The sequence below is a fragment of the Hyperolius riggenbachi genome, chromosome 3 (genome assembly GCF_040937935.1).
Source record: "Hyperolius riggenbachi isolate aHypRig1 chromosome 3, aHypRig1.pri, whole genome shotgun sequence".
NCBI lineage: Eukaryota > Metazoa > Chordata > Amphibia > Anura > Hyperoliidae > Hyperolius > Hyperolius riggenbachi.
Window position 1 is genome coordinate 381949929 of NC_090648.1, and position 16889 is coordinate 381966817.

Below are 16889 nucleotides of genomic sequence, written 5' to 3' on the forward strand. Positions count from 1 at the left end.
ATTTAAGTCCCGCACCGTCCCTGCAGGATCTTCCATTCCCCGACGGCGGTCACGGTGTCAATATTCATCTAGCTAGACGAATATCTCTGCAGCTGCACAGCCAGGGCCGCGTGTGTTATAGTGTTGTCCGGATCATGAACGATTCGGATCTTTGATCCGAATCTATTTTATGAGTCGATCATCCGAATCATCAAAATGAACGATTCGGATCGGAAAAGGGGCGGGGCCAGGAGCGGCACGCCCCCTCTCAACGGGCAGCGGGGTCCTGGAAGCAGGGATCGCTCTGTTGGATGGGAGGCAGCCTTGCAGGGACAGGTAGATGAGAGAGAGCAGACATCGGTGCCACTGCCAGATATGTGTAGAGCACACATACTGGCTGCAATGTGCTGCTCATTATAGGCTGCCTGTTCCGTAGTTGTGCACAGTGAACACATGGGAAGCTTTTGGCTCAGCTCAGTAACTTTGCAGACAGTGTGATTGAAAGGCAATATAATCCTCCTGCACTCGGCACTAAACAGCTGCACTTATCTTTGGGGAATGCTTTCTTTCACTGTGAGACGTTTCCATTCAGAGTATACAGATGACCATATAGGTGAAATACATGTAAAGCATATGATTGCAGCATGTGGGTATTGTGTGCAAACATTTCTGCTCTCTGCTTGTCCCTTCTCTGTACACTCCCTGCCCTCTGTCCAACTTCTCCCCTTCTCTGTGTGTCCACCCCCTCCCCTTCTCCTGCCCACAGACCTGTCCTGCTGTTTATTTCACCCCCGAATGCTTCGGTAGTAAAATGATCCGAGATTCGGATCAAAGATCCGGATCTCTTCAATGATCCGATTCGAATCATCCGGATCATTGAAAAGATCCGAACTTCCCATCTCTAGTGTGTTAGTGATGGGAATTCCGGCTCTTCTCAGAGAATCGGCTCTTCTGAATCGGCTCCCATGGCTCTGAATCGGCTCTTCATTAAATATCACTAGACACCACTCCGAATCGGAGTAAAAGCCCCGCCCCTGTCTCCATGACAACTCCAGACTGCTTCTCTGAATGGTGCAATCCCTCCTGCTACTGCTCTGCTCCGCCCCATACACTCCTACAAGCTGGAAGAGGAGGACTACATCTCCCAGCATGCCTCAGCACCCTTTATTGCAGAGCTCTGTGGGGCGGCTGAGGCATCGGCTCTTTTAAAACTGAGAGCCGGCTCTTGTCGTTCGCAGCAAAAAGCCGGCTCGTTCACGAACGACCCATCACTAGCGTGTGTCCTCGCTCACGATCATGTCATCGGGACTTACTGCGCAGTACAAAGCTTTCTCGAACTGCTCCTGCGCAGTAAGCTACCGATGATGGGATCGGAAGTGAAGACGTGCACAGTCCCAGCCGCAGTGATAATGACACCGTGACCGGTGGCGGCAAACGCAAAATCCTGCAGGGACAGCATGGCACGGGAGTTGATGTCTTCAAGGGGCTGGTAGAAGCCCCAGATAAGTATCCGATTTTCTTTAAAAAAAAAAACCACAGGTGAGAATGATATGGAAGCTGCCATATTTATTTCCTTGTAAAACATGCAGTTGCCTGGCAGCCCTGCTGATCATCTGGCATAAGTAGTGTCTGAGTCAAAACCCAGAAACAAGCATATGGCAAATTCAGTAAAACCTGAGTCCAGCAGATATCCACTGTGAACCGAATCGTTCATTGTGATGATCCGGATGATTTGACTCACAAAAAAGATCCGGATCAAAGATCCGAATCGTTCATGATCCGGACAACACTAATGGGATTGGACCTAAATTACCACCCATTACAGTTGTTCACTTACGGTCTGTGACTAATAAGCACCCACTGCGACTTGGCATATACTATTTGTCACCCAGAGGCACGACTAGAACTTGAAGTCCCCCAGCAAGACACTGCTGCCTCTGCCTACCCTCCCCCCCCCCCCCCCAAAAACATACACACACCCTCATCTAAGGTCTACATGAACTGTATAAGCAGAGGCGCCAAAAGGATAAAATGTTTGAAATGAGAGGAGGCAAAGATAGACCCACTTCCCCCAAGCAGACACAGACGAGTGTTGTGTATATTCAAAACAAAAATGTATTTATATACTCCAGAAAGTGCAAGTGCAACACATTTCACGGGCATCACCCGCTTCATCAGGCAATAGAAACTGAGCATAAAACTCAAAATAATTCTGGTGTAAAGTTCAGCGCCTCTGTCTCTGAGCTTTGCACCAGACTTATTTGAGTTTTATGCTCTGTTTCTATTGCCTGATGAAGCAGGAGATGCCCGCTTTATGTAGATCTTAGATGGGGGTGCATGTATGTATGGTTTTGAAAGGGGGGGGGAAGGAGGCAGAGGCAGCATTGTTTTGCTTATACAGTTCCTGAGTTCACCCTTGGTTGAGGGGAGTTGCCTCTTATTTTCTATCTATAGAGAGCGAGTTAATCCTGAGTGGGGACAGGTCTAATCTCACCTGCTGATATAGTGATTACCTGGATGGTAACCCATGTTTGCGAGTATAAATAGATACTTACTTGTCATATCCACATACCAGTACATACTACACTATATTGGGCTCTCGGTGTCTCTATTCTGTGTCTACAATCCACATGAAGGCTGGGAGCACACCTGTCTGTGCAAAAAAAAAACATTTTTTTTTTTTTTTGCTGTGTGCAGTAAGGCCTCTTTTCCACAGACTGTTAACCCCCTTGGCGGTATGAAAAATACCGCCAGGGGGCAGCGCAGCAGTTTTTTTTTAATTTTTTTTTTTTTAAATCATGTAGCGAGCCCAGGGCTCGCTACTTGATAGCCGCTGCTCAGCGGCATCCCCCCAGCCCCGCCGATCGCCTCCGGCGATAGGCGATCAGGAAATCCCGTTCAAAGAACGGGATTTCCTGGAGGGCTTCCCCCTTCGCCATGGCGACGGGGCGGGATGACGTCACCGACGTCGGGACGTCATTGGGAGACCCGATCCACCCCTTGGCGCTGCCTGGCACTGATTGGCCAGGCAGCGCAGGGGTCTGGGGGGGCGCGCGCCGCACCGGATAGCGGCGATCGGGCGCGCGGCGGTGGCGGCGATCGGGGTGCTGGCGCAGCTAGCAAAGTGCTAGCTGCGTCCAGCAAAAAAAAAATTATGAGAATCGGCCCAGCAGGGCCTGAGCGGCACCCTCCGGCGGCTTACCCCGTGTCCAGCACGGGGTTACCGCTAAGGAGGTTAAACAGTGTGATCAGTAAGCAGTTACCAGGCAGCAGTGAGCAGTTGTCAGAGTTTGAGAGGCATTTCACTGCCTATCAACAATTCATAGAAAAGAGGCCTGAGGGCCCTTTTCCACTACACAGCTGAATCGCAAAATAACAAATTGCTAGTGATTTTTAAATCGTTAGGGTTGTTACTTTATCATTGAAATCATGAGAAGTATTTTCCACTATAGTGATTTGATTTGGAAATCGCAATCACTTTCTGGAGCAATTTTTAGAATGATAACGCAATGCAAATGAAAAATCACATAACAGAATTAATAAATTTAATGAAAAATCGCAATCGCTAGTGTTTTTGATTGCGATTGCTAGTGGAAAAAGGCCCTTATAGGGGTTCTCCTGTGTTTTTTTTTGTTTTGTTTTTTTTGCGTCTCACGTACGTTCTTCATGCTTTTCTGTTTTGCGGAATTTTAAATATAATTTGTATTCAAGAATAATAAACGTAAATTCAACACGTTTATAAATATTAAAAGTACCAAAATGATGTGTCTAGTAATAGCAACTGTCTGAGAATCCGCAGATTATACTCAGTGATAATCTTAGGTCATATTACAATTGTCTATGCGTATGCAGGCATAGATAGTGTGGATATTCTAAACCTTTGCTTGACTTTCAGGTACGTTAGCTGTCATAGTTCACAGTAAAGGCGATTTTTCAATATTGCCCTGAAAGCACTTACACCATGCTTTCCTATGCACTAGTTCAGATTGGGGCATTCTATTCACTTTGCGATCTGAAAAGCGATGCATGGGCCATTTTAGGGGCGATTCTGCCTCAATGGAAGGTATAGGAAAAATGCAAAATGTTCACAAAATCGCTTTGTGCAGCAATTGCGTTTTCATTTAAGACTAATTACATTGTATTTATTCTTTTCCGGGTCAAAGAGCTCACTTCCTGACTTGCGTCAGGGAGTGAATTAAAAAACTGCCCTGCAAAAGTGCTTAGAAAAGCACTTTTAAAGAGACTGCATCTCTCAAAAAGTTTTTTTTTATTTCATAAATATGTGTTAATACTTTATCCCTAACTAAACCGCCGCATCACCGCCGCAGTACACTATCTAAATCCACCCAAATTCCCCAGGTGGGGCAATCCGGGCAGTGCTTCTGTCTGAGGCAGGGCTAGGATCTGCAGCCCTGCCTCACAAGCGCCTGTCAGCGGCAGATCTCTACCTCTCCTCCGCCCGTCTTCCTTCGCTGAGAGGGCGGGGGAGAGGCGGAGATCCGCCGCTGACAGACTCATGTGAGGCAGGGCTGCAGCCAATAGCCCTACCTCACACGTTAGCACTTAGGGCAGCAAAATCCACGACCAAGAAAGTCGTGGATTTCGCGGGGGAGAGGTAGGGGGTAGTTTGGGGGGATTTAGAGAGCGTACTGCGGCGGGGATGCAGCAGTTTAGTTAGGGATAAAGTTAGGATAAAGTATTAAACATATTTATTAAATAAAAAAACATTTTTTTAGAGACTTTAGAATCTCTAACAAAAACCCAAGCACTGGGAATCACAAAAAAAATCACGTCAAATAACACCCAACGCTAACGCGATCGGAATGTGAACAAGGCCTTAGGGTCGGTTCACACTTGTTTCAAAACCGTATGTGTGGCCCCATTTTTTGTGCCCTGGACAAAAACGGACTCACGGATACCATTGTTAAAAATAGCGGCCGTCTTCACACACTTCAAAAAACGTATCTGTGGGCTCAGTTTTAGAAAACTGAATGGAGAGCCCGGATTTTGCAGATTTTCACGAGCCCGGTTACCCACGGAGGCAATGAAAGGCAACACAAAAATGGATCTCCCTCTTCACGGAGAACTTTTGCACAGAGCACGGATGCCAAAGCAGATTGCCTACTGCCTGCTCCTCCCCTAAGTTCCCGTTTACACTTAATCAGTTGGTGTGCGTTAGTACGCGGTTTTTCCATAGCAATGCATTGTGAAAAAGATTTCAGTTAAAACGAGTTAAAGCGGAACTGTAGAGTAAAAATAAACACATTGTTTCACTTACCTGGGGCTTCCCCAAGCCTACAGCAGCTGTCCTGTCCCGCGCTGGTCCTACCCGAGCCTCCGTTCTCCCGCCGCCGCTCCGTCCCGTACCTCGATGCCAGCGCAGCCCTACCAAGCGTATCCTTTCTTTGCATTCCCCTCTGCAATAGCGGAGAACGATACGCGTGGCCAGGCGCAGTGGCATCACACGCGAAACCGAAAGTAGCTGGCGGCGGGAGAACGGAGGCTCGTCAAGAAGCGGCGCGGGACAGGACGGCTGCTGCGGGCTTGGGGAAGCTCCAAGTAAGTGAAACAATGTGTTTATTTTCACTGTACAGTTCCGCTTTAAGTGTAAAAAGGGCCATAGGAAAACTGTGGAAATCAGTTTTCTTTCACCGAGAGCAACTGATTAAGTGTAAAAGGGCCCTTAGCGTCATCTTTGCAGACCTCTTTATCCAATAGAAACAGATAGGAAGGACACGTTTTTGACATATGTTTAAATGGACTGGAAACGTATGCTGCAAAAGTACATTTTAAAAAAAACTGATCAGTTTAAAACGCATTCCGATCTGCAACCTGACAAGTGTGGACCGGCCCTAATGGGGAATCTAATACCCTCAATAAGCAACCATTTTTTAACCACTTGAGGACCGTGGGCTTTACACCCCTTAAAGGGATACTTAAGTAAAAAAAAAAATGACATTTACTCACCTGGGGCATCCCTCAGCCCCCCGAAGCTGGATGGTGCCCTCGCAGCCCCGCTCCGATCGTCCTGTCCCCGCCGGCGGCTACTTCCGGTTCGGCGACAGCCGCCGACAGGCTGGGAACGCGGCTGATTTTCCGCGTTCCCAGCCGCTGCTATCACCCGCTATGCTGCTATAGCGTATATATAGACGCTATAGCAGCATAGAGGGTGATAGCAGCGGCTGGGACCGCGGAAAATCAGCCGCGTTCCCAACCTGTCGGCTGCTGTCGCCGAACCGGAAGTAGCCGCCGGCGGGGACAGGACGATCGCAGCGGGGCTGCGAGGGCACCATCCAGCTTCGGGGGGCTGAGGGATGCCCCAGGTGAGTAAATGTCATTTTTTTTTTTTTTTGCCTTAAGTATTCCTTTAACCCTCCTGGCGGTTTGTAAAAATCCGCCAGGGGGCAGCAAATACGTTTTTTTTAAAACATTTTTTTTTTTTCATGTAGCGAGACGAGGTCTCGCTACATGATAGCCGCTGCTCGGCGGCATCCCCCCAGCCCCTCCGATCGCCATGGCGACGGTGCGGGATGACGTCACCGACGTCGTGACGTCAAAGGGGACTCCGATCCACCCCACGGCGCTGCCTGGCACTGATTGGCCAGGCAGCGCACGGGGTCTGGGAGGGGGGGCAGCTGCGGCGACGCGTATAGCGGCGGGTCGGCGGGTAGCGGCGGCGATCGGTCACTGCACGCAGCTAGCAAAGTGCTAGCTGCGTGCAGCAAAAAAAAAATTATGCAAATCGGCCCAGCGGGGCCTGAGCGGTGCCTCCCGGCGGCATAGCCCGTGCTCAGCACGGGCTTACCGCCAGGGAGGTTAAGGACCAGCCACTTTTTTTCCATTCAGACCACTGCAACTTTCACAGTTTATTGCTCGCTCATACAACCTACCACCTAAATGAATTTTGCCTCCTTTTCTTGTCACTAATAAAGCTTTCTTTTGGTGCTATTTGATTGCTGCTGCGATTTTTACTTTTTATTATATTCATCAAAAAAGACATGAATTTTGGCAAAAAAATGATTTTTTTAACTTTCTGTGCTGACATTTTTCAAATAAAGTAAAATTTCTGTATACATGCAGCGCGAAAAATGTGGACAAAACATGTTTTTGATTAAAAAAAACCCCATTCAGTGTATATTTATTGGTTTGGGTAAAAGTTATAGCGTTTACAAACTATGGTGCAAAAAGTGAATTTTCCCATTTTCAAGCATCTATGACTTTTCTGACCCCCTGTCATGTTTCATGAGGGGCTAGAATTCCAGGATAGTATAAATAACCCCCAAATGACCCCATTTTGGAAAGAAGACATCCCAAAGTATTCACTGAGAGGCATAGTGAGTTCATAGAAGATATTTTTTGTCACAAGTAAGCGGAAAATGACACTTTGTGACAAAAAAAAAAAGTTTCCATTTCTTCTAACTTGCGACAAAAAAAAAAAAAAAATGAAACCTGCCACGGACTCACTATGCCCCTTTCTGAATACCTTGAAGTGTCTACTTTCCAAAATGGGGTCATTTGTGGGGTGTTTACTGTCCTGGCGTTTTGGGGGGTGCCTAATTGTAAGCACCCCTGTAAAGCCTAAAGGTGCTCATTGGACTTTGGACCCCTTAGCGCAGTTAGGCTGCAAAAAAGTGCCACACATGTGGTATTGCCGTACTCAGGAGAAGTAGTACAATGTGTTTTGAGGTGTATTTTTACACATACCCATGCTGGGGGGGGGAGAAATATCTCTGTAAATGACAATTTTTTAATTTTTTTTACACACAATTGTCCATTTACAGAGAGATTTCTCCCACCCAGCATGGGTATGTGTAAAAATACACCCCAAAACACATTGTACTACTTCTCCAGAGTACGGCGATACCACATGTGTGGCACTTTTTTGCACCCTAACTGTGCTAAGGGGCCCAAAGTCCAATGAGTACCTTTAGGATTTCACAGGTCATTTTTGTTTCAAGACTACTCCTCACGGTTTAGGGCCCCTAAAAATGCCAGGGCAGTATAAGAACCCCACTAATGACCCCATTTTAGAAAGAAGACACCCCAAGGTATTCCGTTAGGAGTATGGTGAGTTCATAGAAGATTTTATTTTTGTCACAAGTTAGCGGAAATTGATTTTAATTGTTTTTTTTTCACAAAGTGTCATTTTCCGCTAACTTGTGACAAAAAATAAAATCTTCTATGAACTCACCATAGTCCTAACAGAATACCTTTGGGTGTCTTCTTTCTAGAATGGGGTCATTTGTGGGGTTGCTATGCTGCCCTGGCATTTTAGGGGCCCTAAACCGTGAGAAGTAGTCTTGAAACCAACAATGTCGCAAAATGACCTGTGAAATCCTAAAGGTACTCATTGGACTTTGGGCCCCTTAGCGCACTTAGGGTGTAAAAAAGTGCCACACGTGGTACTGCCGTACTCAGGAGAAGTAGTATAATGTGTTTTGTGGTGTATTTTTACACATACCCATGCTGGGTGGGAGAAATATCTCTGTAAATGACAATCTTTTGATTTTTTTTTTTTTTACACACAATTGTCCTTTTACAGAGAGATTTCTCCCACCCAGCATGGGTATGTGTAAAAATACACCCCAAAACACATTATACTACTTCTCCTGAGTATGGCGGTACCACATGTGTGACACTTTTTTGCAGCCTAGGTGCGCTAAGGGGCTCAACGTCCTATTCACAGGTCATTTTGAGGCATTTGTTTTGTAGACTACTCCTCAAGGTTTAGGGCCCCTAAAATGCCAGGGCAGTATAGGAACCCCACAAGTGACCCCATTTTAGAAAGAAGACACCCCAAGGTATTCCGTTAGGAGTATGGTGAGTTCATAGAAGATTTTATTTTTTGTCACAAGTTAGTGAAAAATGACACTTTGTGAAAAAAAACAATAAAAATCAATTTCCGCTAACTTTTGACAAAAAAATAAAATCTATGAACTTGTCATACACCTAACAGAATACCTTGGGATGTCTTTTTCTAAAATGGGGTCACTTGTGGGGTTCCTATACCGCCCTGGCATTTTACGGGCCCAAAACCGTGAGTAGTCTGGAAACCAAATGTCTCAAAATGACTGTTCAGGGGTATAAGCATCTGAAAATTTTGATGACAGGTGGTCTATGAGGGGGCGAATTTTGTGGAACCGATCATAAGCAGGGTGGCCTTTTAGATGACAGGTTGTATTGGGCCCGATCTGATGGATAGGAGTGCTAGGGGGTGACAGGAGGTGATTGATGGGTGTCTCAGGGGGTGGTTGGAGGGGAAAATAGATGCAATCAATCCACTGGGGAGGTGATCGGAAGGGGGTCTGAGGGGGATCTGAGGGCTTGGCCGAGTGATCAGGAGCCCACACGGGGCAAATTAGGGCCTGATCTGATGGGTAGGTGTGCTAGGGGGTGACAGGAGGTGATTGATGGGTGTCTCAAGGTGTGATTAGAGGGGGGAATAGATGCAAGCAATGCACTGGCGAGGTGATCAGGGCTGGGGTCTGAGGGTATGGGCGGGTGATTGAGTGCCCTAGGGGCAGATAGGGGTCTAATCTGATGGGTAGCAGTGACAGGGGGTGATTGATGGGTAATTAGTGGGTGTTTAGAGGAGACAATAGATGTAAACACTGCGCTTGGGTGGTGATCTGATGTCGGATCTGCGGGCAATCTATTGGTGTGGGTGGGTGATCAGATTGCCTGCAAGGGGCAGGTTAGGGGCTGATTGATGGGTGGCAGTGACAGGGGGTGATTGACAGGTGATCGGGGGGATAGATGCATACAGTACATGGGGGGGGGGTCTAGGGGGGTGGGGTCTGGGGAGAATCTGAGGAGTGGGGGGGTGATCAGGAGGGAGCAGGGGGGGGGGATAAAAAAAAATAGCGTTGACAGATAGTGATTGATGGGTGATTGGGTGTAAACATGGGTCTGGGGGGTGGGCAGGGGGGGGGTCTGAGGGGTGCTGTGGGCGATCAGGGGGCGGGGGGAAATCAGTGTGCTTGGTGCAGACTAGGGTGGCTGCAGCCTGCCCTGGTGGTCCCTCGGACACTGGGACCACCAGGGCAAGAGGCAGCCTGTATAATACACTTTGTAAACATTAGTGTATTATACACTTTGTATGCGGCGATCGTCGGGATAACATCCCGCCGGCGCTTCCGTATGGCCGGCGGGATGTTGCGGCGGGTGAGCGGAGACAGGCGCCGGCAGAGGATCGCGTCACGGATGACGCGATCGCTCCGCCCATGCCCCTACAAGGACCGCCGCCATTTGTCAATACGGCGGTCCTTGCGGGGTCCACTTCCCGGCCGCCAATTGTCAATACGGCGGTTGGGAAGTGGTTAAATAAGAACACCAAAAAACACAATTGCACAGATAACATTAATGTGTCAGATCTTCATAACTCAATCACATCAGTAATAGCTCTTATAGAAGCAAGCGAGCCACACTGCACAGCCACGTCTTCAACTTATAGTGTACACACTCAAAGATGCCCCACCGGGGGTCTCACCACCTGACGGCTTGCATCCATCTGAGTGTCAGGTCACTGGGCATTGCGTAACTTCCTCAGTCCTTGCTGTGGCTATGCAGACTTGTAATTTTCATTCAGGCTGTGTTCAGTGCTGTAGACAGCGTCTGGTGTCCCACTGCGTGCATCCGCGTCCCCGAGCCCGGAAGCTCATCAGCCGACGTCACTGGTGGCCTAATTCACGTGACATGTTTCGCTCCTCCCTCGGAGCTTTTTCAAACGAAAGTGAGGTCTGGTTTCAAGAAGTCCTCTTTAGGCACTCTGCTCAGCCGTTTTTAGCCAATCGGGGTATCTTGTTTTCTACCTGGCAACTAATGACCCCTTCAATGGCTGACTATTCTAATTGGACGATTGAATCTAAACTTCCTATATTGATCAAAAAAAACGTCCCAGAGATGCGCTCCAACAGGAATTTAATTGTTGTATTTGTAACACATCTTGCTGCCAACACTGTCTTGCAATTTTATAGCCTTTGGTGCACTCCATTCATGCCAGCTTCCACTCATGACCCCATTTTGGAAAGAAGACATCACAAAGTATTCACTAAGAGGCATGGTGAGTTCATAGAAGATTTTATTTTTTTTGTCACAAGTTAGCGGAAAATGACACTTTGTGATAAAAAAAAAAAAAGTTTCCATTTCTGCTAACTTGTGACAAAAAAAATGAGATCTGCCACAGACTCGCCATGTCCCTCTCTGAAAACTTTGGGGTGTCTACTTTCCAAAATGGGGTCATTTGTGGGGTATGTTTAGTGTCCTGGTATTTTGGGGGGTGCTAAATTGTAAGCACCCTTTTAAAGCCTAAAGGTGCTCATAGGACGTTGGGCCCCTTAGCGCACCTAGGCTGCAAAAAAGTGTCACACATGTGGTATCGCCGTACTCAGGAGAAATAGAATAATGTGTTTTGGGGTGTATTTTTACACATACCCATGCAGGGTGGGAGAAATATGACAAAAACTAAAATCTTCTATGAACTCACCATACACCTAACGGAATACCTTGGGGTTTCTTCTTTCTAAAATGGGGTCACTTGTGGGGCTCCTATACTGCCCTGGCATTTTAGGGGCCCTAAACCTTGAGGAGTAGTCTACAAAACAAATGCCTCAAAATGACCTGTGAATAGGACGTTGAGCCCCTTAGCGCACCTAGGCTGCAAAAAAGTGTCCATGAGTAGTCTGAGAGGTGCGGTGGGCGATCAGGGGGCAGGATCAGTGTGCTTTTGTGCTTACTACATGGGCTGCCTCCTGCCCTGGTGGTCCATCGATCACTGGGACCACCAGGGTAGGAGGCAGCCTGTATTATACACTTTGAACGCGGCAGATCAAGGGTTAACAACCCGCCGGCACTGCTAATTGGCCGGCGGGTTGACGCCGAGGGTGGGCGGAGCCTAATGCCGGCGGATGCGCACGATCCCCGGCTATTCAGTCCCCCAGGAGCGTTAGGCGGTCCTGGGGGTGCCACTTTGCCACTGCCCATAGGTAGTGGGCGGTCGGCAAGTGGTTAAATGGCTATGCTATGCTATGGCTTCAATTCTGGTAGGGTTATCAAACAAATTACCCATTGTGAGGTAGTTTACCTCATGAATTAATTACATTTAGCAATTTTGGTAGGTTTTAGTCATGTTTTACCACATCATGTAAATTATGAGGTAATTTGCATTAATTGTACTGAAAATAGCTATTCTCATGGAAATTAGGGGGCATGTTAGCACATAATTTACAGATCAGTTAGACCTGCCCGTACCTGGAGGTAAAGTCAATTTGTATGCATTTTGAAGTTTTTAGTGGACTTCTTATTGCAGTTTTAGTGGTGTTCCTATTCAGGCTGATGAATAGAAAAGAATAGTAAAAATAAAACTCCAAATATTTACTGGATTTTTTAAAATATGGGATGCCTATAAATATACTTTTCATAGGTTGCTATACACCTTCCGCCCTCAAAAAAAAATAAATAAAAAAAATCCTAATTTATGGAAGACAATTAAAGACTACTATTATTTACATACTGCATGCCTACCACTGAAATACCTCACTTTATGCATTTACCTCATGTTCAGAAATGAAGTAAAATCGGAATTACTAAAGAAAAAAAAAAGGGGGGTATTTTACCTACAAAAAAAAATAAATAAAATATTTACCTCACATAGCTACCAGAATTGAGGCCAATGAGTGTTAAGCTATCAGGATGGTGCATTTAGATCTGTGCCCTGAGACCTACTAAATAAGAGCTTGCTTTTCCAGTAAGCGATTTTTTGAAGAGTAAGTTACACAAGTTGGTCTAAGATTTTATTGTAAAAATTAAAAAAAAAAAAATTCCACCAAGTCGGAATTACACCATGATAGAAGGCCGAATACATAGGAAACAAATAGCTACAACATAAAAGATGCATCTCATCATGGCTAATAACAGTAATTGGAAGTGCTTTATCTATAGGAAAGGCGAGATCGCCCACAGGTCAGCTCCAGCTGAAGGATTTTATACATCACCTTATGCTGACAACAATACTGAGCGATTGCTACTGTCTGGATAATACTCATGAGAGAAGTATGGTCTTATCACTTACCCTGTGTGCCACAACCACCCTTATACTATTCCAGAACAGAGGAAGGAGCGACTGTTAATTGGGAGTACTACTGTGGGACATGGCAACACTGTGGGAGCAGTGAGCTCCACCCACAACAGAACCACATAATATTAGTTTATTGATACAAGGTGCTTTTTCAAGTCCATTATAAAAGTGAGATCTCCTGGCCTATTTCATTTCCTCTTCACCAGGTGTGTACAGTAATTCTCATGCATCTAAAAAAACATCAATCTACAGGAAACTTCATCATATAAAAATATATTACAAATCTTCAGCATTATATACAAGCAGCGCGCTAACAGCTCCAACATTTTGGAAAAGACCAGTAAATAAAAATAAGTGACTTTCAGCAGAGTTCAGCTATGACTTTGGTGCAGAATCCGTCTCATTTCATGTGTCAGTAAAACAGACGTTCCTGGGATTCCAATTTGTTTCCCAATGATCAATGGGGGATGGGAAAGATTAACACAACCCCCAAGAGGCACATTGTTAGGGGTTTGAGTGTCTTTTTTTTGGGCTGTAACTATTAATGGCAGTTTGGTCACTAGATTCGGAGGCGAGTGTCCAATATTTGAATACGGTTTATATTTGGACAGTCTTGTCACTAAGATTAGGCTGTAACAGCAAGGGGGTCACTGTGATCAGTGACAATCAATTCACAAGATTTGATAGTAGAAATAACCAGAAGGAAGGACATCAGTGGTGATAACTAGCATGTCTGGTCACTAGACTGGGCCGTGACAGCAACATGCAAAGGTAGCCATACATCTAGTGATTAATCGGTTTACTTTATTGGTCGATCATTACAGTGTGGTTAATCAAAAGTCGATCGACTAGTGGCCCACACACTACATGCAATATCCTATGCGATCAATCCACTACATGCTTCACCCAGATATCCGCCAATTATTGTCAATTGCACATACTGGAACACATTCGATTCTCTCTTGATTCAATGAAATGATAGAATCCGCAGGTCAATCAACTCACCAAATCACGAGATGTATGGCCATCTTTACCAGTTGTTTTGTAGACAGTTCAATCAGACAATGTAGTGACATTGGCCAGCTATGATAGTAGGTGATAATTGGTTAACTAAATTAAGCTGCAACAGCGACCAGTATGATGGGACAGCACCGATAAGTGACAGTCTGGTCATTGAAATAGGCCGTGACAACTGTGATGGTGACATCTCAGTGAGGCCCACTGCACACCAAAAACCTCTAGCAGATCTGCAAAACGATAGAGGTTTTTGAAGCAGATTTTCAGAGGGATTCTAGGCATGTTTAGAGAGGTTTTCTAAACATGCCTAGCATTTTTTGGACCGTTTTTGTGTAGCAGATTTCATACATTGTTATAGTAAAGCTGTTACTGAACAGCTTCTGTAACAAAAATGCCTGGAAAACCGCTTTGATCTAGCGTTTTTCAGAGCGGTTTGAGCTTTTCCTATACTTTACATTGAGGCAGAAACGCATCAGCAAACCGCAAAAATGCTGGAGGAGCCACGTTTGCGGTTTGCTAAAAACCTCAAACCGCTGGTGTGCACCATCCCATTGAGATACATTAGCCAAGCATTTTCACAGGCGGCAGCGGTTTTGAAAACGCTACCAAAAACACTTGGTGTGCACCAGGCCTCAGATATGGTCATGACAGCAACCAGTGTGAGGAGACAGCTGTGATGGTCACATTACTAATTAGGGATAAAATAATGTTACAGAAAAAATGGGCAATTAGCAAGCTCGGGCCTGACACTCACTGATAGGAGGAAAACAGAGAAAAGGAAAAAGCAGACATTGTACCCCACAATACGGGTTTACAATAAGCATACACGGTAATAAAACACTGGCGGAACAAGGATCAAGCATATGTGCAAGTTTCAAATCGAGGGGTTTGTCAGTGTTGAAAGTTGTACCGCTGCCACTCTGGCACATCTGTTATCTTCCTTTAAGACGTTTCTGTGATACGACTCTGAAATACCAAGCAAAAACACATAAGTGAAATGGTTTCCAGTATGTGAAGTTATTACTTTTTATCACATAACATACAGTGTCTTGCTCAAATTTCCATGTTTCACTACTTTGTTTTTGAAGGTCTGAAGTGGAATGCAGTGATTGGTGTAAAAAGAAAAAAATCCTGATTCTTCCAATATCTCCAGCTTTCCTCAAAGAAAAAAAATAAGATAACAGTGGGTGAAAGTTCAAAGGGGTTAGTTTGCCAAGTATGATTACATCATCAATAAGAGGAAGGCTGAGACACTACACAAAGCCCAGCAGTGGCAGATATGCCTTTAGATCCACTGTGACAGGTGATCTCAATCATTTCTCTCTATTCTACACACTACTGGTGGAGGAATGAATGAAACAATGGAAACTAAATTCCTTCTATTGGGGACTAGCTTTTCATTGGGAGGTTATAACTGGTCAGAGACCAGGGGCAAATAAAGGCAACAATGCAAGGTGTGGGGATAGAATTAGGGCCACAGTGGTGAAGGAGTCTATAATCGGGCATGGAGGATGCTAGAATTAGTCCAAGGTGATGGGGAACGGGAAATAGAACTTGAGTCAGGCAAGGGGCAAGGGAAAGAGATTGAAGGGTTGGTTATCAGGACAGGGTTATGGTTAAAGGGAATCTTAACTAAGAAGGGGGTTGGGGGTGAGAGAGTTACTTACCTGGGCTTCTGCCGTCCAGTGCCCACGCCAGGACAAACCGATCCTCCAGACCCCCACAACAAGCCAGTTTCGATTCAGGCGACTGGCCGGGTGCATCCTCGTTCACGCTCCCATCTACGTTGCTGTCCTGTGAAGGACTAGATTTCTCGTACTGCGCATGCGCAGAACGGTGACGGGAGCATGAACGAGGACGCGCAGGGCCACGCAGGCACACTGGCCAGAAACTAAACTAGCTTGCTGCAGGGAACCAGAGGTACGGTTTGTCCTGGCACGAGCACAGGACATCTGCAGGGGGCCGGTAGAATCCCCAAGTTAAACTCTCCCCCCTCCCCCCCCCCCCCCAAAGTTAAGGTTCCCTTTGAGTAAAAATGAATCCCGGCCACGGGCGCACGCTGTAGGATGTAGGCAGCCCGGCCAGTGCCTGTGCAGTAGTGCCCGACTCGGAAGAGGTCGTCGGTGGGGCATTTAGGTATAATGCAGGGGAAGAAGTTAGAATGTGGAAAGCGATAGGCATCAGGACAGGTGACAGCATATGCCTGCTCCCACTGTTTTTCTAGCATGTTTCGTATCTGGTATCATTTAAGCAATTTATGGGTCAGATGAAAGGAGGGGGGCGGGGGGGGGGCATAAAAACAGTATCTACAGTCAAACTGTCAATGCTCTAAGCATAGAAAGCTGGAGTCAAATACAAGTGTGGGACAAATTGAAATTATCCTTACAGCTGGGCATGGTCAATGAGGTACAAATGATTTTGAGTTAATGTAAATATATGCAGCAGGCATTTAACTGGTCCATTTTCAAGCTGCATACATTTGCATAATCCTGCAGCAACTCAATTACTTGGATTTTATTGACCATCGCTACTCCCAGCTAATGGAAACCTGAACAATGCACCACAAGAAACCCAAGGTGAGAGTGATTTGGAGGCTGCCATATTTATTTCCTTTTAAATACCAGTTGCCTGGCAGCCCTGCTGATCTACTTCGCTGCAGAAGTGTCCGAATCACACCAGAAACAAGCATTTAGCTAATCTTATCAGTTCTGACAAAATTGTCAGAAACATCTGCATATGCTTGTTCACGGTCTATTGCTGAAAGTATTAGAGGCAGAGGATCAGCCAGGCAACTGGTATTGCTTAAAAGGAAATAAAT

General features: G+C 46.0%; 1 protein-coding gene across 4 annotated transcripts in view; it reads right to left on the reverse strand.

Moving 5' to 3' along the window:
• Positions 1–12757: 12757 nt before the first annotated feature.
• Positions 12758–16889, reverse strand: part of AEBP2 (AE binding protein 2) — a 59163-nt gene continuing 55031 nt past the window's right edge. For all 4 annotated transcript variants that reach the window (XM_068277367.1, XM_068277365.1, XM_068277369.1 and 1 more), the window contains one exon: positions 12758–15037. In XM_068277367.1, the coding sequence (XP_068133468.1) occupies positions 15014–15037 (24 nt within the window). In that variant the 3' untranslated portion in view covers positions 12758–15013. The remainder of the gene's footprint in view (positions 15038–16889) is intronic.